This window comes from Fusarium phalaenopsidis (assembly GCF_050370095.1).
Source record: "Fusarium phalaenopsidis strain FUZ10S chromosome Unknown contig_32376, whole genome shotgun sequence".
NCBI lineage: Eukaryota > Fungi > Ascomycota > Sordariomycetes > Hypocreales > Nectriaceae > Fusarium > Fusarium phalaenopsidis.
Window position 1 is genome coordinate 340,625 of NW_028145382.1, and position 20,308 is coordinate 360,932.

The 20,308-nt window shown below is 50.8% G+C and overlaps 8 protein-coding genes across 8 annotated transcripts; 4 read left to right on the forward strand and 4 right to left on the reverse strand.

Annotated features, from left to right (window-relative positions):
* Positions 1-240: 240 nt before the first annotated feature.
* On the reverse strand, positions 241-1,064 carry LRP88_14725 (uncharacterized protein; the record flags this gene model as incomplete). Its single annotated transcript, XM_083251060.1, has 2 exons — positions 241-792; positions 852-1,064. 2 exons carry the CDS (start codon positions 1,062-1,064, stop codon positions 241-243), a joined length of 765 nt encoding a protein of 254 aa, XP_083093095.1.
* A 1,579-nt stretch (positions 1,065-2,643) lies between these two features.
* On the reverse strand, positions 2,644-5,104 carry LRP88_14726 (uncharacterized protein; the record flags this gene model as incomplete). Its single annotated transcript, XM_083251061.1, has 6 exons — positions 2,644-3,778; positions 3,830-4,230; positions 4,291-4,469; positions 4,531-4,636; positions 4,690-4,847; positions 4,897-5,104. The coding sequence occupies 6 exons, from the start codon at positions 5,102-5,104 to the stop codon at positions 2,644-2,646; spliced, it is 2,187 nt and encodes a 728-aa protein (XP_083093096.1).
* Positions 5,105-8,433: 3,329 nt separating this feature from the next.
* LRP88_14727 (uncharacterized protein) lies at positions 8,434-9,745 on the forward strand (the record flags this gene model as incomplete). Its single annotated transcript, XM_083251062.1, has 4 exons — positions 8,434-8,648; positions 8,704-8,870; positions 8,933-9,153; positions 9,209-9,745. The coding sequence occupies 4 exons, from the start codon at positions 8,434-8,436 to the stop codon at positions 9,743-9,745; spliced, it is 1,140 nt and encodes a 379-aa protein (XP_083093097.1).
* A 293-nt stretch (positions 9,746-10,038) lies between these two features.
* On the forward strand, positions 10,039-10,629 carry LRP88_14728 (acyl-CoA N-acyltransferase; the record flags this gene model as incomplete). Its single annotated transcript, XM_083251063.1, has 1 exon — positions 10,039-10,629. One exon carries the CDS (start codon positions 10,039-10,041, stop codon positions 10,627-10,629), a length of 591 nt encoding a protein of 196 aa, XP_083093098.1.
* Positions 10,630-11,317: 688 nt separating this feature from the next.
* On the forward strand, positions 11,318-13,531 carry LRP88_14729 (mate-domain-containing protein; the record flags this gene model as incomplete). Its single annotated transcript, XM_083251064.1, has 5 exons — positions 11,318-12,083; positions 12,135-12,674; positions 12,740-12,984; positions 13,039-13,367; positions 13,420-13,531. The coding sequence occupies 5 exons, from the start codon at positions 11,318-11,320 to the stop codon at positions 13,529-13,531; spliced, it is 1,992 nt and encodes a 663-aa protein (XP_083093099.1).
* Positions 13,532-14,010: 479 nt separating this feature from the next.
* Positions 14,011-15,942, reverse strand: LRP88_14730 (HET domain-containing protein; the record flags this gene model as incomplete). Its single annotated transcript, XM_083251065.1, has 1 exon — positions 14,011-15,942. One exon carries the CDS (start codon positions 15,940-15,942, stop codon positions 14,011-14,013), a length of 1,932 nt encoding a protein of 643 aa, XP_083093100.1.
* A 641-nt stretch (positions 15,943-16,583) lies between these two features.
* LRP88_14731 (uncharacterized protein) lies at positions 16,584-18,092 on the reverse strand (the record flags this gene model as incomplete). The annotated part of the gene is made up of 1 exon (XM_083251066.1): positions 16,584-18,092. The coding sequence occupies one exon, from the start codon at positions 18,090-18,092 to the stop codon at positions 16,584-16,586; it is 1,509 nt and encodes a 502-aa protein (XP_083093101.1).
* A 1,305-nt stretch (positions 18,093-19,397) lies between these two features.
* Positions 19,398-20,087, forward strand: LRP88_14732 (uncharacterized protein; the record flags this gene model as incomplete). Its single annotated transcript, XM_083251067.1, has 1 exon — positions 19,398-20,087. One exon carries the CDS (start codon positions 19,398-19,400, stop codon positions 20,085-20,087), a length of 690 nt encoding a protein of 229 aa, XP_083093102.1.
* Between the last annotated feature and the right edge of the window lie 221 nt (positions 20,088-20,308).

Below are 20,308 nucleotides of genomic sequence, written 5' to 3' on the forward strand. Positions count from 1 at the left end.
GTATATTAATATCTACAAGACTGGTGTTAGAAGTGTAATGTCCTAAGCGCTCCCTCATTATCATAGTGTCTTGGGAAGACCTTATCGCACACCATACCCGTCGCTATGAGCATCCACGTTGTGTCCAACCTGGTTCAACCCAATACAGGCGACAACTAGCATCAGATACGTCAAAATCCTGCCCTGGAATGGGAGAAACACACAAAGCAACAAGCCGTTGCTCTGAGATGTCCTCCCTTCTCAGTCATCGTCATCATTGTCATCATCCATCTCGGCGTAGACGCGGCCAGAATCGTAATCAGTCCAACTACCATCACCCCCCTTCAACTTGCCGCTCTTCAGCCAGCAGTTGCCATATTGTGTCGTCGATCCGTTCATTCCTATCCTAAAGAACACGCTGTCGCAAATGGTGTCGTTGTTCTTCGTCATTTCCGCACATGCGCCTATGCAGTCCTCGAAGTAGTAGGCCCAGATGGACACAATGTCGTTGATGTTTCCGTCTCCTGTGTCGGGCGCATTCACGCCGCAGTATGTGCTGAATCGATATCCATTGGTCGTCCTCACTGTTCCATTGGCCCCGTTCTTGGGGCAGTTCAATGTGAGGTTGGCGACTTGAGCGGCTGGTATGGGAGCATAATTGATGCCAACGGCGTCGTCGGTGCTGTTTGACTGGCTGCATTCACATGTTTCGGTTGGGGTCGGAGCCTCTGAATTGTCTGAACTATCCGAGCTGCAAGAGATAGGTCTCAGTATGATGATGTTCTCCAAGTGAGACGAGGAGCCAATGCTCACCTTTTGCAGTTTGCCAAAGCTCCTCCCAAGCCTCCTCCGACTGCTCCTCCGACAATAACAGCCGTAACGAGCGCGACGAGTATACCAAAGCTTAGAACGCTCAAGCCGAAGGGAACCTTTTGCTGTGGCGTTGCTGCTTGATTTCCAGCATTGTAGGGTTCATCCTTTGCCGCGACCGCTGTGTACTGATGCTGGTTGTACGCCTCCGGAGCACTAGCTGCCTCCCGATCGTAGTCCACCTGGAGACCCTCGGCGTCTCGTGTCGACGCCATCACCGAATCGCGATATGGCGGCGGGTTTGAATAGCGGGTAGCCGGAGACTCCAATGAGCCCATCCGAAGGAAACAGATAAACGAGGACGATGGGGGCAAGCGTCTGGGAGGATCAACTTGAAAAGGACAAAACTTGAATGGGCGGGAAGTGGGAGTCGATCGGCAAAGTAATATGGGCCTTTTCACCCTTGTATGTCGTACGTGTTGGTCATTTTCCTGGTACAGAATCATTCGTCTCAGCTTGATGCAGTGAGACTTGGGTATTTCCGGCTCTACACCCAATCAAGAGACGATCCATGCTCTGATCACCAGCAAAAGTACGGAGACTCCCTAAATAATACGGACGATCAACCTTGCAGTTGCCCGTGCGAGAGTGCTGCGCCGAGCTTCAATGGTCAAACACTCCGCAAATCCAATGATGCCTGACCAACCAGCGGCACAAGTTACACGTCAGTGCGCCAAAAGTGCCTCGATTGTGCAGGGTTCAAAGCCTTGGTTCCCTTCGGCACCTAAAATGGGTGGTATCGCGCGCTGTGCCATGGACTGTCCCAATCTCCTTGCTGTCCTGGGCGGGAATCTAAACCAGCTACGGTTAGTCTCCTCTGCAACCTTGCATGTGTTATAATGCAGTAACAGTCCAATACTAAGATGCTGGTGGAGTGAGATAAGGCTCTAACAGAACAGGGCTGAGCAGGAGGGGCGCACGTCGGTTCACTGGGCTGAGACCCATGCTGCGTCGCGGTCCACCCCAAACTTGGCTTGTAGGGCGATACGTTGCGATGCCCGAGCCATCCTGAAATTCGTGTTGCATTGTATCCTCGCTCGTAAGTGGGACCTCGGTCACCTCAAAGGTTGCTGTGATTGACTTACTCCCTCTGGATATTAGAAATACCGGCAATTACTTGATGAATGAGCTTCATGGCTATCAGGGATTGTCAGTATGCTGAGATCTCGAGTGTGGTGTTTGTCTCGATCGTCTCACAAAGTGTCGATTCCCGGCATATCACGTTAGATCATCCACCAATTGGACTTCTCATACACCAGCTGCGCAACAATATCAGCTTACGTTTACCATTGCTGGATCTCTCAGTTTTTCTTGCTGAAATACACGAATGCCGAAAAGACTCGCTACCCTGGAGGTACAGAGGTTGCGAAAGGAATAGACAACAACATCGGCGCTGACTTGTCTACCCTAAAACCGCCGTTATAACACTTCTGGAATTTTCCAACTGTCTGTTTAATACATGGTTGTATGTCATAAGATTCGAAACGAAGGATTGTGCGGACCGGCGTGCTATATCGTCTATGATATTTTTCACTGTAGTTGTAGTGAGGGCTTTTCTCAGCACCAAAACATGACGTCATCACAGTGTTGAACAAGAAGGCCTAAGCAGCTCATAAAATCTCGTTGACGCCTGCTAGAGGCCGAATCAATTGAGGTCCTACTAGGGAAAGAAACGAAACTATCACAGGTTGAACTGCGACTAAGAGTCAGGCCAAAGATCAAGGTTCCCGACCTCGATCCTTCTGCTCATGCTCATGCCGGTTAAGCGGCTTCAGCCCCCACAACACGCCCACTCTAACAACAGAATTTCTCCTGCCCCTCTGTAACTCCTGTTCCTTCTCCACGACCATTTCCTTCTCTGTTGGTAGTAATCTCGGGATACACCTTGATGTACTCGGAGTAGGTGGGGAACCCATTCTCAGTATCGGGAAGCGTGACTTCATTGCTGACAACACCAACGAGCAGGCCCGTGAGGTCATCTCGACGGCGCCTCAGTCTCTGACCGTTTTGGTCAACCACTTCCCAGTGGAGGTTCTTCGTAAGATACGCCTTGACATCCTCTTCCTCAAGACTGGGCAGCTGGCCGGCAAAGTAGCGCTCAGCTAGAGCAATGGTGAGGGGGATCTGACCACTGATCTCAAGACCGGCGGCCTGGTCCTCCTTGCACTTGCCGCACGAAGTCTCTTCATCCTGGCCAAAGGGAGAAAAGGTTCCGATATGATACGGCGACACGACGTAGAGGGTAGTCGGCTCCTCCTCTGGCACATCGCCAAGGAAGACGTGGACCCCGTACTGGCCCGCGAGGGCGTGCTTTACCGCCTTGATGTTGACGAGCCACTCCATGTAAGTTTGGCCTTTGACTAGGTCGGCCACGGAGCGCTCTTTAGGGACGCTGACCTTGGGAACCTCTAGATCCAGAAGAACCGACTGCAGCCCTGCTGCAACGGCAGGCTTCGCTGCATGAGCGAGAGACAGTGCAGTCAATGCTGTATTGGGCGCCTCGACTTTTTGGACCTGCTTGAGCCTCGTGGCGCGCTCCCTCAGCGTAACATCTGGCTTCTCATTTCCTCCCCTCGTGGCTACGACCATGTTTGCCAGTGACCCGGATGGATAGAGGGAACGAAGCTTGTCCTTGATGTTCGCACGGTAAAGGGCAAGATCAGCGAAATCCCAGTGCTGGGTTTCTGGGTACGCGTAGCCAAACGTTGCCGTATCCCGGACCTGGCTGGATTTCCAAAACCTATCCGGGCCAGGGACGGTCTTGTCTGCCGTCCTGTAGAATGGCAAGAGTGGTGTTTGGTTTCCCTCTTTGCCTCCGGTGGGCACGGCCCAGTTTCCATCCCCTGCTATCTGGTTTGTGACCCAGGCGTCCTCTTTGTCAGGATTCTCACGCAGGCCCTGCCAGATAGCGAGAAGGCGGTCGATGTTCCTTTGTAAACATCAGTCTCGTGGCCCTTGAGGTTCATCGCATGATACTTACGTGTGATGGAGCCAGAAGATGGGGTCAAAAGCTGAGTAGGAGGTTCTTCCCATATGGCCAGATCTGTCGCCAGTGCCGCCGCTGAGAACGTGGACGGTGTTGTGAACATCTTCGAAACTTCCGAAGCCGCGGCCTTTCCTCACGGTCTCATCTTGTCCCTTGCCCGGCTGCACAACCCTAGAGGGGACCTTGTTCAGACTTACCTGCTCGAAAAGCTCGTAGGATTGGAGAAGATAAACCACTCGCTCGCGAAGGTTAACCTCCATTCTCAAGCCGTCGTCGACTCCCTTGGTATATGGCGTGATGGACTCGATGAGGAGATCTCGCTTGCTCAGCGCTGACTCTTCCTCCTCGGATTTGCCGCGTTGATGATAGCGAGTAGTTGTTGACAATCTGTCGACCTACGTAGTATCCAAATGTTAAGTTGATCCAAATGTGTTTGACGTGGTTCCTTGGCTTACCTTGATATTCTCCTGAGTGCCTGGTTGAAACTTGTATGAATACAAGGGGTTGGGGATTTCGACGAGTTTGCCCGCCGGGAAGTTGTACTCCTTCCTCAGGCTATCTGGCATCTTGACTTGAACGACCTTGGAGCTAGAAGCCTCGGTGGGAAACACTGGGAGGTCTGGACGGGCCCAATCTGGTAATAATGATGTTAGTTGAATAGGTTCAGTTTGAACAGTGCTCGAAAGAGTACCAACCCCAAAATGGCATCCGGAATGCCTCAGCGGCGGCCACATACTTCTGTTGGCCTTCTTCCGGGGTGAACTGCTTCGCCACGTGCATCATGGCATCCCGGAGGACAGACTAAAGCGATCGATTAGAAATTAACTACACCATTAGGTGTATAAAATACTTACCTCAAAGAGGGCCAAGTAGGGTCGATGCCAGGTAAGGAATAGAATAGAGGAATGGGTGCAGAATCCTCCGAATCCATCCTCTCTAGTCCTTTGCCTCTCCAGTTTGAGGAGCTCGGGGTCATTTTCAGGCCATCCCTTGTAGGGCAGACCATGAATTCCTAGGCACTATCAGCTGCTATACATGCATGGGACACAAGGGGTTCTTACCAGCGATCTGGAAGTACGACAGCAGCCTGTCCTGAGGAACTAGTTGGAACTGCCAGAGACCAAGCAGGTAGAGGTTCCACGCGTCCTCATTCTTCTTGAAATCTCGCAGTTCTTGGCGGATTCCGGACTTCTGCCCAGGCTTGACATCAATGCCTTTGACTACATAGGGCTCATTTGGACCAGGCTGGGGAGGGTTGAAGGGCGGCATCTTGAGAATAATGAGGGATGCCTTGAACTAAAAATTGCGGGATAATAATTGCAGCTGAGTTTGGTAGACTATCAAGCACAACAAAGAGACAGCGTTCCTCTTATAGGGCTTCTTCCCCTCAGCAATATGAAGAACATCAGCTCTGATGTGCCTCAAAGTTCAGGTGTGCCATTGTTCAGCTAGGAAAAGAGACTGTGGCGGCACTAGTGAACAGAACGCAGCCTGCCCATTGGTGATGTTCAAGGCGTCTGCTTGGAGGCTGAAGACAAGTACATAAGATGACGGATGGCTTTTCTTGGCAGATACCACGTCACAGACTGAATGACAGCGGAGACCAGCTCTCATAACTGTCACCTGTGATACGGCCGTGTGTCTCAGAACTGCCACCACCAGTCTGCGATCCAGGCCGCGGTCTAGCGTCAGCCTACTTATGTGATATCTGAGCACTCTAGCCCTGCCGTATCGTCTGAACATATTTGTGAGGAGCTATAGATCTATAAATATTGATCCTGGCTATCAACTGGCTATGGGGTCGGCTATGGTGGGCAGGGCCCCGTGAACCAATACTGCTGCACCTGGATAGGCAAGCCGAAGGTATGGAAGAGCTCTTGAGCGCCGTAGCTCCTAGTAAGTTCTGTTGAGCCAAGAGGGGAAGCAACTGCGGGGTAATGCTGATGGATGCTCAAGACAAACGCCAATCGAAACACGCAGGTGATGTGATGTCTCATCAGAGGGTGAATTGCAGGACTTCCCTTGCCGTGCCGCAGCAATCACCAATATTTCAAGCATTAGTCTCTGGTCTAGGCTATTTGGAAGCGCTGTGGCGGCTGAGTGGCTGACGAAGATGCTCTGAAAGAGAGAAAAGCCGCAGCCTTAACATCTTAAATGGCGGGCCATGACGGCGATCTGACAGATCTTACCAGTCTCGGCCGGGTATGGAGGGTCTTTGACCTTCCCTTCGGCTGGCCAAGGGCCTTTTACTGTGGCCAGATGCAGAAATAAGCTACAGATGCAGGCAGCCCAAAGAAAGATTGGAGAGCTTGTTGTCTGCGTGGAGAGCAACAATGCTCAAACCGTTTGATCTCGCGTCCCTTCCGATATTCGGTGTGCTCCAAGTACAAAAGAGTGCCTTTGTTTCTTCACCACTATTGACGCGTGCTTGTCCATGCAAATATGTTGGGAAAATGCCGGGGCTGACCAAGTGATCGGCGCACCGATGAGTCAAATGCCTCAAAGCCACAACGGGCCCTGTAGAAGAGCGAGCCGGTGATGCACACAGCAGACGCAGCTTTGTACGAACAGTAACGGCTCATCCCTGAGGCACAATGTACGCCTCTTTCTCTCAGTGTGGTGGATTTGCATCTATACTGTCCTGATGGCTGACAGGCCCCAACGCCGAATCCTGGGTGCCAGGAAGCACTGTGTACATACGTTTGCATGTCTCAAGGGAGACAAGGATACCGGAAAACAGGTCAAGGAAGCTGAGCCGTCGCCTGTAAGAACGCACCTCCACCTCACTTGTATTCTTTGTGTTAGTGTCAAGATCAGAATCGTGGAAACATGTTGGATTGGACAGATTGTAGTCTCATCACTCGTCAGCGAGTTGAAATCAAATTCGCGTGGTAAACAACTTAGTAATTAGGTGTCGAGGACTGCGTCCCAAGTCCTAACACAAACTGGTGTTAATAACTGTCTTTGATTTTGGGTTATTCGGCGTCGGGTGATGTAGTTATTTATTGTTTGTGCCTGTTATAGTTCCCTGAGGGACATGTTTCTGGGAGAACATGATCAGCGGGGTCCAGGAGTTCCCATATGAGGGAAGACATTCAGTAGTGTTGGTGAGGTTGCCAGACGAGTGTATGTGTTGCGGCCAGTGAAGCACCAAGCGACTGTGATGGAACACGGCGTTGAGAATGGTGCGACAGGCGATCGCTCGGCGGTCGTCCGGACGCCTAACCAGGATCTAATAGGGGTCAGAAAGGTCCCTACTTATGTTATAGGCCCGTTTCAAGTACCAGTTTTGGAAAGATAATCAGTTCCACGGAGTCTGCTTGTACTGGGGTGAGCATGGGCGGCATAGGAATGGCAGGACTAAGATTGGCGATGTAACAGTGGAAACACCGGAGCTATCAGTCAATACCTTGATAGATGAGTGACTCCAGTGTGTTCGGTATGAAGGTCCAGCCCCGCGAGAGCAATGAATATAATATAGACTGTGGGCGAGATGTAGAAATGTGAAAATAATTAGATAATCTAAAGAAATATTACGGGTTGGCCTCCAAAATGATCCACGAAGACGGCACTCGGCTATCCCCAGCACGGCTTCATCGGTTAGAGCCGTTAACGGCAAGACCTTATTGCAGATCATGTCTACTAAACTGGAAAATTGCTGGAATATGGAGCCTAGGTATACTTCAAATGGGCAACCTTTGGACTGGCTAAGTTACGGGAACCTCTGTGATCGTCTTCTCTCAGCTCTTGTCTCTACACGAGTTCGTATTGACAGGCAATGCACGCATACCCAAACGCCATATTCGAAATTCTTGAAATGACTGATCGAACCACCCTGATCATGACCTCGGGGTCGTTCCTCGCTACCTCGGCTCGCTTAAATACAAAGGTGCTGTCGAGCTATCGTATTGGATCATCCGCGACGTTGACTGACTCAACACCACGGAGGAGGCGTCCACCCCGTGATTCACTAGCTCACTGTCAAAGCGCTAGAAATTGGTGCGGAACGCCGCCGCGAAAGAAGGGGAGTAGGCCCGATAATAGTTAGTCTCGGCCCGCCGAGCACGGCATTGCCCGAGAAGAGAAAGCATATCCGTCCCAACACAATGGGAGGTTCCCAGTTTTTGAGTCCAGATTCTTTCCCCTTGCTTGCCCCTGACCATGCGCAGATCATTGACCTTGCAGGAATAACGTCGATCAAACGTGTCTGCATTGCCATGTGGCCCTCCGCAACGGCATTACCCATCCATCCACACCAACCTCAAACCACACCTCCTCACGCCAAGGTACTAATATCCGTAATAATAACGGCATTGGGAACTAGATTGGCAATCGTCGCACCGATTGAGATGCCATAGCGTAAGGGGGCTTTGGCCCTGATTCAAGATGTGTAGAGTTTTCTCCCCGGCGCCAGACCGTTCCTGGAGCTACTCCGCCATGTGGCAAACCAAAGTCTTGGCGGGTCTTCCGAGCGTGTCAAAAACGTGGTTATAAACGTGGTCTGCCCGATGTCAGCTCCATGTACTTGAGCTTTCTCCTTTTGGGGGTTTCTTTGCTTTCTTTCTTTCATTCTGTGAGGAGACGTTGATCATTGCACCATGGCCTCCACCAGTGACATCAAAATCGCCTCCCTGGCAGCCGGCTTTACGATTGGCTTCGGCTTGTTGACAGTCTGGGAAGCCATCAAGCAGACACGACGAAACCGAAATCCCTTGCGAAGTGCTTACATCTACATGCTTTGGGGAGAAATCGCCGCCAACCTTATCATTGCCATCATCGGTTGGATCTTTCTGGATGGTATAATATCTCCGACGTAAGATGCTCCACACCATCAGCTATTCCACATGACAGCACTGACCATTCTATAGCGTACCGGTCCTCTTTTTCATCTTGTTCTTCTGGGTCTTTGAGGTCCAGCTGCTCTTGCAAATCATCGTCAACCGAATCTCCATCATCGCCGAGCATCGATCTACAATCTTTAAACTCAAATGGGGCACGGCACTCATTATCACTTGCATTAACATTGCCGTCTTTTGTATCTGGATACCCTCACACACGGTTCCTCCAGCAAGTCAACTGTACGTACCTCGCTTCAAGACAACTACTGGGTTAAAGTGCTGACTTATTGCAGCATTGTTCGAATCAACGAGTACTGGGACCGAATCTCCAAAGTACTCATCCTTCTGGTCGACGCCGGGCTTAACTGGTACTTCCTCCGAACTGTCAAGAAACGTCTTCTCCAGCAGCATCGTCTGAAGAAGTACGAGCCTCTTGTCGGCTTCAACGCAAAGCTCATGATTGTTTCCATCGCCATGGATGTAAGTGACTAATGTTGTTTATACTGGTCGCACACCTGCTAATGTCTACCTACAGGGCATGCTCATCGGGCTCATGTCACTGCCCAACCAAGTCGTCTACATCCAATTCCACCCCGTCGCATACATGGTCAAGCTCAACATTGAAATGTCCATGGCTTCGCTCATCACTCGTCTCGCCCGCGGTGAAAACGCCGACGATTACTACCCCTCGATGTCACACTCCAACCACGGCACGAGCGGACATGATCCCAGCAATAACCGGACGGGAAACAACCCTTGGGCTCACGGAAATGGCGTCCAAATGACGAATAGGTCCAAGGTGGTTGCTGGAGATTCTGACGAAGAGGCCGGAGGCCCTATTAGCCGAGCTGGTCCTGGGTCTGGTATTCATCGACGAACGGATATTGAAGTTAAAGTGGAGGCCGATACGAAGACATATAAAGTTAGACGAGATGGAGGAAGAGGACGAGGATCGGAGAGGGTTGAGGATGAGCTTCCATTGACCTCGGATACCGGGCATCCCAGACAGGTCATTCGGATTCAGGAGACCAGTCGTGATCCTTCCATGACAAGCACTGATTCGGGACCTTGATCAAGAAGATAAGATAGCCTCATACAACGTAATAATAATAAACGAACCATACAAACATGCATATCCATGCGACAGATACCGGCGATAGCAATAACATCGGACAACCCCGCGTGAGGCTGTTAACCCCGCATGTCAACTTGCCATTGACAAGGCGTGCCAAGAATTGACTCACAAGAGCATTCAAGCACCCAATAACACCAAACTGCAGTTGGCTATATAAATATCATAGTTATCTCTTGGCCTGGTCATTGTGATTGTCAGTTGATCCTATCCATTAAACCCCATTGTCAACCATGGCCGGCACCCCCACCATCACCATCGAACCGGGATACCGTCCCGGTTTCCTTGCCAGGTGCCTCGAAATGCACATAGCCTTCTACCATCCTTCTGTTCATTGGGGTCTCGCTTTTGAAACATCACTCGCAAAAGACTTTGCCGAAATCATCGAGAGGCTCGAGAAAAACCCCCGCAATCAGGTCTGGGCTGCCGTTGAAACCCCTCCGCCGGACACGAGCCCTGGCGTCTTTACCCAACGCATAGTAGGGACTCTTCTTGTCGACTCAGAGAACTTGAAGACTACAGGGGCAGCGCAGATACGCGGGTTCATTGTGGATGAGCGAGTCCGTGGCTTAGGAATCGGAAAGAAACTTTTGGCGGCGGCGATGGAGTTTATCGACAGCAACAAGTTTGACAGGGCCACACTCTATACGAGTGACACCCAGGACATAGCGGTTTATCTGTACAAGAAAGCTGGGTTCGTGGTTGAGCTGGACGAAGAGAAGATAGTGTGGGAGAAGCCGTTGAGAGTGTTGCAGCTCACCTGGAAGCGGCCGCAGGTGGCGGACCGCGAGACCAATGGTGTTTCTGAGGACAAAAACAGATAACCCTGGATCTATGGTGTCTAGATGAATGAGACCCTTGATTTCATCCTGTATGTGCTTATCTTCTGCAACTGGCCCAATCTGGACATAGATGCCCTGTGGGCCCTGTGATGAGCCTTGAAAGCCGTCAGAAGTTTTGACAGGTCACAGGTACCAAACATATTGCAACGGTGTAAAAAAGGTCAAATCGCTCACTCCCTATTGGGTTGCAAAACAGTGTTGTTCTAAACATTAACCGACTGCGCGCTTCGGCGATGGCATGTGAGGAAAATATTCACCGCCAAGAGCCGTTGATGTTGTGCTTTGACCGTTTTGATCGGCTGCCCATCCCGGGGGAAATCTCCCGGTGAGATCCAAAAACCATGGTTCGCATCCAAAAATACGCCGATCCCGTTCTGGATTGTAGGGTCGGACAGATGTCATCATGTCATAACTCACACGCGGGGTTCGCAATGGGTGTGCTCGGTCTGGCGGTGGCGCCATTCTTCGCCGTTTAACTCGTCCGCCCTTATCTTAGCACTGAGGGTTGACATCACAGAGGCTTTTTTGGATGGGTTTGATATCAAGCTCAACGTTGGGGATAATGAGGATTTTGGGGGTATTTATAGCGAGTTTGCTCTGTTACCGTGCTTATCAAACTTTCTACAACCCTCGTCTTTCTTCGTCAGGAGCCCTCTTTCCTACAGCTGTAATGCCTGAATCTACCTCCTCAGCTGTCGATATCGATGGCGGCTCCAGAGGCCGCCGTCACTCGATTCTATCTGACTTCCTCCCCGGCAGTTTAACCTTCCCTTCATCGTTTGTGGCTACAGCTCCAAGCGTCCAAGAAATCTTGAGCCGAGATATCGAGGACTGCTCTTCTGACGAAGAAGAAGAGGACGAAGAAGCTCATGTTGCCGCTGACGAGTCTGAGTCGAGACACGTTGACTCCGCCGACGTCCAGCTAGCATTCCATCCCAATGGCGTCGCATACGGCTGCGGCTTTTCTACTATCCCGCTTCCCGGCATAGATCTTCCCGTTCCCAACCCGCACGAGCAAGATGAATCTCTGCAAGCTGAAATCGACTTGCTTCGAGACAACGACATCCTTCCTCCGAAACATCCTCGAGCAAGAAGAGCTAGCGTCGTCGAACGCGCATACCGAACCGTCTTTAGCACGAGAGTACAAGATCACCATGCTGCTGCCGAGGAGCCCACTGAGGAGACTCGGCTACTACCTGAAGTGACAGCAGGCTTCGAGAACGGACTTGCGACGCCGCCTCCTGACGAAATACATAAAAAGTGGGAGCAAGCTGTGGCTGCACACGACATTGAGACGACTTGGCAGCGGGAAGCGAAGACGCTAGTACAATATGCGGCACCCTTGATTGCCACGTTCCTACTCCATTACTCGGTGACTGTGGCCAGTGTGCTTACAGTTGGTCGTCTTGGAATGGAAGAGCTGGCAGCAGTAAACCGTGAGTACCTGCACTGTAGATTCCTACGATCTGACAGCTAAGAACAACTAGTGGCCACGATGACGGCCAGTATCACTTATTACGTCCCCGTGCAAGGCCTAGCAACTTGTCTAGATACCCTTTGCGCCCAAGCTTACGGATCTGGCCACAAGCATCTCGTGGGTGTCCAGGCTCAACGCATGACCTGGCTTCTCTGGATTCTAATGCTCCCCATCGCCGTGATCTGGTGGTTCTCGGAGCCAATCCTTTCAGCTCTTGTTGGTAAGGGACAAACAGCAACACTTGCAGCTCTCTATCTGCGCGTTTTGATCGCCGGTATGCCTGGAGTCGCGGCCTTTGAGAGTGCTAAGCGGTTTGTGCAGTCACAGGGTCTTTTTCATGCGACGACTTACACGCTGCTGATTGGCGCTCCCCTGAGTTTCCTGCAGAACTGGCTGTTTGTCTTTCGAGCTGGTTGGGGCTTTGCGGGAGCTGCCACGGCTATGGCAGTTACTCAAAACTTGTTGCCAATTTTGGTCATCTTTTACGTCATGCTCTTTGAAGGTGGCCAATGCTGGAAAGGTTTCAGCTTGAAGGCATTCAGCAACTGGGGTGAGTCATGTTCTTGTGCTAACCGACAACCAAAATGCTCGCACTAACATGACGCTCCAAAACAGGCCCCATGATAAGGCTTGCCCTCCCTGGCATGATCATGATAGAAGCCCAATTTTCCGTTTTGGAGATTCTTACGATCGCCGCTGGTCGTTTTGGAACTGCTCAACTGGCAGCGCAGAGCGTCCTCGTTACGGTGACGTCTACTTCGTTCAACATTCCTTTTCCGTTAGCTATTGCAACATCTACTCGAGTTGCTAATCTGATAGGAGCCCATCTGAGTGACGCTGCCCGAACAACCGCGAGAGTGGTACGTATCTATTTCAACTCTTATCTAGAAGTCCAGTCTAACAGGCGCGTGTAGGCCATTGTCGCGGCTTGCATAGTTGGGCTTTTCAACCTAACGATATTCGTCACACTTCGCAGACAACTGCCACGGATCTTCACAGAAGATGACGAGGTTGTCGAAATTGCCTCTAAGGTGATTCTCGTCTGCGCATTAATGCAAATTTTCGATGCCATGGCGGCTGTCTCACATGGCCTTCTCCGAGGAATCGGCCACCAAGCCATTGGGGGCTACGCCAACTTGTTCTCCTATTATCTTGTGGCATTGCCAATCGCACTGGGAACAAGTTTCGGTCTCGACTGGAAGCTAGCTGGTCTTTGGGTCGGATTGACCGTCGGCCTTGCCGTGTGAGTTGAGACAAACCATACAATATGTCACCTCACTAACCACAGCTTCTAGTGTCTCTGGAATTGAAACTCTATACCTATACCTGACTGATTGGGAGACTGCTGTGGCTCAAGCTGAAACTCGAATGCGATCAGAGACACGGAGGATGTCGGTGGTTGTATGAGTGTCACTGCTCCTTAACATGGGGCCTAAAGAAGTTTAGCCATCTCAACTTCTAGATATGACATTTTGTGGCTGTTGAAGTAGATAAACGACAAATTTAGCAGAGTATTCATTATCACTGCACCGACTGGAGAAAGCGCTTCGTACCATAGTAATAGGTCCATCCTGAGCGTCACCTCATCGCCATCCAACTTTATCGAATCACGATAGTCTCAGCCTGTTTCCCTTCCTTTTTCGCTAGCTGCTGAACCTGCTTTGCAGATTCCAGCCCTTGAACGAAGCAAGTTCCAACAAACTTATAGTCCTCACCTACCTTCCTGAGTACGGCGGGGCAACGCAAGCCGTTCACCACACACACCACATCACCGGGTTGGACGTTGAGAGGAAATATGCCGACGTATCTGAGATTCGTCTCCGCCAATCTCTGTAACTCCCCAACACAGCTTTGGAGGACTCTAATCCACTCTTCATCTGCTTTGTTCAGATCAAGCTTGGGCCGCCGCAGGTTAGAACACGATCGGTTGTTTCTGTAGCTCTCGGAGTACTCACCGGGACATCCTTTAACAAACCATTTAGATATTCAATCTTTGGATTGAGTTCGCTCGCATCGGTGTTGACTGACCCGTTACAGACCATGCGCTGGTAGGATGCTGTGATCCACCCAACGAAGCCCATAGCCTTGCTGAGGTCCGGAATAGAAAGGGCTGGTTCGCCTTCCTGGATAGTTGATTCAAAATTAAGTAGTGAGTGCAACGCAGCTAGTGGATGACACCCAGTAACATATTTCTGGCGGCTGGTTGCAAAGTCCAAAATCCAAGAAATTAACCCTTGCGGCCCAAACCAAGCATTGCCTTCGATAGAACCTCCTCGCACGGGGCCCAGTTGTTGAATTTTGTCGAGAATCAAGACTGTGACCAGCATATCAGACCCAGTCAACGAAGCCTTCCCGGAAGACGAGAGAAACAAATCCTCAAAATGGCTGAGGCGAGAAGAAAAGACGGGCGACCCATACCCCACCCTTTTCCCCATCCCCGGAAAGTTGGGGGCCCAGGATCGAGTATCAGGGTACTCGTACCACCCGTGGCCTATACCAGCAAAGACAAGAAGATCTAGCTCGCCAGATATTGTACCAAGTGAGCCCTCTCGAGATGCCCTCACATACTCGACCATAAAGTCGCGACACACCATCCCCACAGACGTATTGGAGCTGTAATCCGGTACCAGATCTAGGCAGCTCAGGCTTAGAAACCCGTAGAAGTAATCCTTAGGATTGCTCGTCGATAGGTTGCAAGCCATGCCCCAATGCGATTCCGGGCTGATCTTTCCATCCCGCGTTTTCAAGCATGGCAGTATGGGATGACCCGCAGCACGTCGTGCCTCGAGCCTGGGCTCAAGTATTGCATAGATATGACGAAAGGTGAATTTGGTAAACTCCCATGATACTAGGTCTATGAACTGGGGCCTGACGGTGGTATTGTCGTCCATCAACCACTGGACCCAGCGTGCGAGTTGAGCGAGAGAGGCCAGAGATACAGAGCGAGTACCGCAAGCAAAGATGGGCATTTTTGCAAGAGCTACCTCTTGAAATACCCATACGCGAGTCCAGTATGGTAATTGGAACGCATCGAGGAGGTCTTGTATGTTGTGCTTGCTATCGTAGAGTCTCTCATAGATTGAATGATAGTTGGCAGGCCACGCCGAATTACCGCTCTCTGGAACTGGGGCCCGTCTTTTACTCAGCTCTTGAAGAGGCTTTTGATATGAAGCTAACGCATCACTCGCACCGGGGTTGTCGGTGGTTGCCGTCTCGTTGAGGTCTATATCGGCATCCTCAGACCTTGTCAGGTTCGGTGCACTGGCAAGATCGGTACTTTTAGAGTCTTCCTGCTGACTAAGATCGAGAAGGGCATCTTGGGGATTCTCATCGTCGTCTGTAAACGAGCATTCTCGAGCTATAACATCGATCCAGTCTAAACCTCGATGAATCAGCTCATCCGGTGGCCCCAGCCAGCAAATGACAATTTCCGCTTGCGAGTAAATGTCCTTCATAAAAGGAACTTGATGGTTCTTCTCGTTGGGGTCATCTTGATTGATACAGAGCGCGTCTGCCCACAGCCTAGGGGCCACATTGGCACCCTCCAGGTGCTTGGGAGCATGCTCCAGCGCCGATGCGAGATTAGTCGTCACATTGACGCGTTCGCCGTTGACGAGTACGGTTCTGGTGATTGCAGGGTCACCCCAGACGTAGGACAAGGCGCTATATGCCGGCTCATCTTCAAGGCTGACGACTTCGAGCCTGCAAACAATTTCAGGCTTGGTTGAAGTGATTTGGAGCAGTCGAATCTGGCGACCGCTCATGCGAAGATTGGCGTACAGCGAAGACTTTTGAGGTGCAGAAGTCGGCGACGACATGTTGCGCTGCATGGCTAGGTGAGTGCCGAGGCCCTGGTCAGCTCGGGGTTGTACGGACGAGATTAAAATATCAGTCGTCTCTTAACGGCTGTCGGCACATGGGTTTCGGTGCTTCAAGAACGATCTCGTCGTCCAAGTTTGAGAAGGATACCGGGTTGAAGTTGTTGGTTATGAAGGTGGGAGACAACAAATGCCACGACAACTGCACGAATGCCTGAGGCAGAGCACTCACACAAAAGCGTAGAAATGAGGCTGAGCTGTTGACAGGCAGGCTGACAGGCATCCTCGTGGGCCGACAGCCGGCTCCCTGGCCAAGTGAACAAGTATTGCAAAGCACGAAATTGTAAAGAGTAGGTTTTGCCCGTCGAGAGGATGGACATTGGTTATCGAATACCTACCGACTCGACCCATGTCCCTTTTGTCTTGTCTTTGCTTCCCATCAAACGATGTGTCGAAAAGAGGCTATCAGCCACACAGCAGTCCCTTATCACTTGTTTTGTACTCAGGTACTAACTCACACATTAAAGAAATAGAAAGGTGCTAACCGGTTACACATTCCGTGAGAAGAAACAATATGCTTTGACATGCTCGCTCAGAAAAAAAATCGCCTTCTAATATGCTGATGCGCGCTCCATGCAATTCTAAACATAATTAGGAAAGCTTTCATCAACCAGCTCATGGAACCCCAGCGCTGCATCGTTCGGGTTCTCCTCGAAATTATTCCCTTCTCCCATTCCCCCTTCTAAACATGTCAGACAAGCCACGATGAGATGAGATAGCGAAGTGCCCATCCTTGATGGAACTTCCTCTCTCGCCAACTTGACCATGACTTTTTGGGCAAGGACCGCAGCTGTCAGCTTTCTAAACAATCTGGCTGGATCCATGGTGCTTGATATTAGGCCGCCGACTTCCATCGCTGTTTCTTTGTAGCGTTGGGATATTTCGGGGGGTTCTTTGGAGCTGACAAAGGATTCCCACAGAGCTATCTCTAGAAGAGTGACCCCCAAGCTGTATATATCGTGCCCGAGGTTGTATCGAGCCTGGGGCTCAAGACTTTGTCGTTGGGGGTGTCGGTAGATATTCTCAACCCAGTCGTTGACGCCCCGTCGGCTTGAAAGGTCGTCGAACGAGCGAAGCATGTACCAGTCCGTGAGAAATGGCACACCGAGTTCGTCGCAACCAAAATCATTCATAGTCTGGGTTTTGTTGCTGTTTCGGAAGAGAAGAATGTTTTCGGGCCGGATATTCTTGTGAACAAAGTTGGAGGTGTGAACAGAGAGGGCTGCACGGCAGAGTTCGTGACACAACTCTAGCCTGCTCTCGAGAGGGTAAGGTATCCTCCTTCCGTTGTCGGTAGTGCCGATTATTTGATTCAATGGTCGAGGGTCGTGAAGATAAGAAGGGATCCGAAAGAGCAGCTCGATGCCATTCCTTTGTCGATAACCGATACATGCCAAAATGCCCCTGTCACATTTCGCCCTGCTGAGTCTCGAGGCCACGCGCGCCACTGAAATCTCATCAATCGGCAAAGGGCGTCTTTCAACGAGAATATCGATGGTGCTGATGCCACCACCATGGTTTTTGAACTCCCCCTTCCCCACAAAAAGACGGCGAGAGTTGGGAACTGGTGATAAATGTTCGCCATCGCCTTTGCTGAAAATCATAAGCTGATCGCTAGAGAGTAACAAGTCTCTGTGAGTGAGACTCTTCTCTTTCTCAATCAACTCAATCAATTGCACGAAATCCTCTTGCCAGCGATGAAACTTCTTGGCCGCCCTCGTAACTCGTCTCTCTCCAACCGTCGAGAAATAGAATCTCTTCAAAGACCCATCCTTGTCGTAAAGCCTCTCAATAGCTGCCGAAGTCTCAACCACACTCTCCTGCAGGCGCTGCAAGTAATCGTGCAAGCTGTCCTTGAACTTTGGGTTGAGGTCCTCGAGCCGGCTCGCCCATTCGGCAAGGCTGACATCGAGAGTCAACTTGCCCTGACTAAGATCTCTCGCAAAAACTGAAATCTCTTGCACTATGTTCGGGGCATTTTTGTACTTTCTCCCCATGTCGGCGAGGTAGTCGAGGCTCTTGGTGACAGTCTTGGCGAGCTCAGGAATGGCGATGCCGACGCCGACGGCTGAGAGGATGAGTTCGGCCATGTTATTCCCTAGGGATTCGTAAATGACAGTCCCAGGTTGAAAGTTGTGGTCGAGCCCGAAGAAAGGAAAAGAGTGAGCAGGAGGCCTTAAGGAGGCGAAGCAGTGGCTGCGTCAGAGCTCGTTGAGGGGAATTCAGCCAAACCGCGAAGGATCAGTGGTCACATGACCTAGAGATGTGAGGGGGCAATGCTCAAGGCAGACTACCTACAACCCCTGGTGATCATTAAGTAACTGTAATGAATTGTAAAAATCCCAGGGATAACTATCCTTTCTCTTAACTTTAAAAGCTTACCTCTCACCAATCACGGATGTGGCTGATTAAAGTGAAAAGTGTCGCGTTTCGCGTCTGCGCCACTTCGTCACTGCTCATAGCCACTACCTCACGGTGCTACCCTAGAGCAGCCCATCATCGACAGAATTGCTGCATCTTAGGCAATTATATGCGACAAGATTTTCTAAAGAATGAATGCATATGTTAATCGTGAATTCTTTTAAAGGCTCTGCTATTTTCAGATCCTGAAATTATCACAGACGCGTCCTGCTGATGGGATGTTAGAACTAGAGATGTGCGTTGCACCATGCACGCTCTAAAAACTTTTGAAATCATTGCTACAAAGCCGGTAGTTCTCATCACGTGAGTAGTCACGTGTATATTAGCACCCTATCTCCTCAGTGCCCACAAGACTGCAACGCGTACCTCGCCCCACCTTGACCACGTGATAGCCTTAGTACAAGCGGGGTACAAAAAGTTTGATCAATGAAGCTATCACAGCCAAAGTCACATACAAATTATTTTGAACTGAACAATGGCTACGCTCTCAATTCCACAAGAGGCACAAGCCCTCAATGCCTACGATGACATGAGCTTTATCAAGGAAAATCATAGCCATCAAATGCACCCTAATGACCCGACCCGGGTGGCTGTTTTTCCGGCCGATAAGGCCCGCGGCACCAAATTTGAACCCTTCCCCGTAGAGACACGCAACTTGCACATTAACACACCGCCGCCATCGCCGCTGCAGCTTTTCCAGCTTTTCCTTCCTATCTCTCTCGTTGAGAGATGGGTCCAATACACTCAAAGCTGGCTTCTTTGGCTCAAGGAAAATGAGGTTGTCGATAGCTGGAATACCCCGATGACAAGGAAGGCAAGGCTGCGAGCTTGGCAAGGGACCTCTGTTGCAGAAGTATATGTATGGCTTGGAGTGCTAATTTATATGGGTTTACATAAGGAAAAAGACTATCAAGAGCCATTGGAGTACTCCAAAGCCGGGGGAACAGCGCCCTTTACACTCTATCATCAGGTTCATGCCCTATTGGAAGTTTCAGATCCTTCACCGCCACCTTCGCCCTTTTGACTACACCAAGATCGACGAGACCGGGCCTCTTCCGAAGGTATTCCAAGCCTGTGACGAGTGGTCTAATCATATACAAGCTGCGTCGGCGGAGATCTTCATCCCGGGCTCTCATCTCGCTATAGATGAGTGTATGGTCCGCTTCACAGGCAGGTCCAACGAGACAACAGTCGTCAAAGGCAAGCCTATTCCTCGAGGCTTCAGGATCTGGGTTGTTGCACAGCAAGGGTTTTTTATCCACTGGTTCTGGCACATCACGGGCGCACAATACGGCGCCGTTGGTGTTGAGCTTCCTCCCGCAAAGCGCCGCTGCACCCGCCGCACGCAAGGATCACAAGAGACACAAGAGGGCTCCTCAGACGAGCCTATCGCCTTAAACTCGACTCAAAGCGTCGTCGTGGCCCTAGCAAATACACTGCCAAAAGCGACATATCACGTCTTCGTCGATAACCTCTTCTCGTCGGCAGATCTCTTCCGCAGCCTCCGCATGCATGGCCACGGAGCCACAGGCACGGCTCGAGCTAACAGCGGCATCAACGAGGAGCTTGTTCACGATCTCAGAGGCGATAAAAGGCTAGGTACTAGCTACGACTTTAACCAGGTTAAGGTGATCCCTACGGCTGACAATCAGGTATCACGCTAAGACGCTTTCACATATAAGTCTCTTACTAATTTGTCTTCTCTTCATCTCACAAGGTCAACCAAGTCGCTTGGAAGGATAACCGCCTCGTCTTGTTCTTTACGACCGTTTTTTCCGGCGAGGAGCGCGTTGAACGCCGCAGAAAGAAGCCCTCCTCCAAGAAGCCCGAGGCCCGTCAGATCCGCCGCTTCTTTGGCGATGAAGCTATTAAGGATATCTCTATC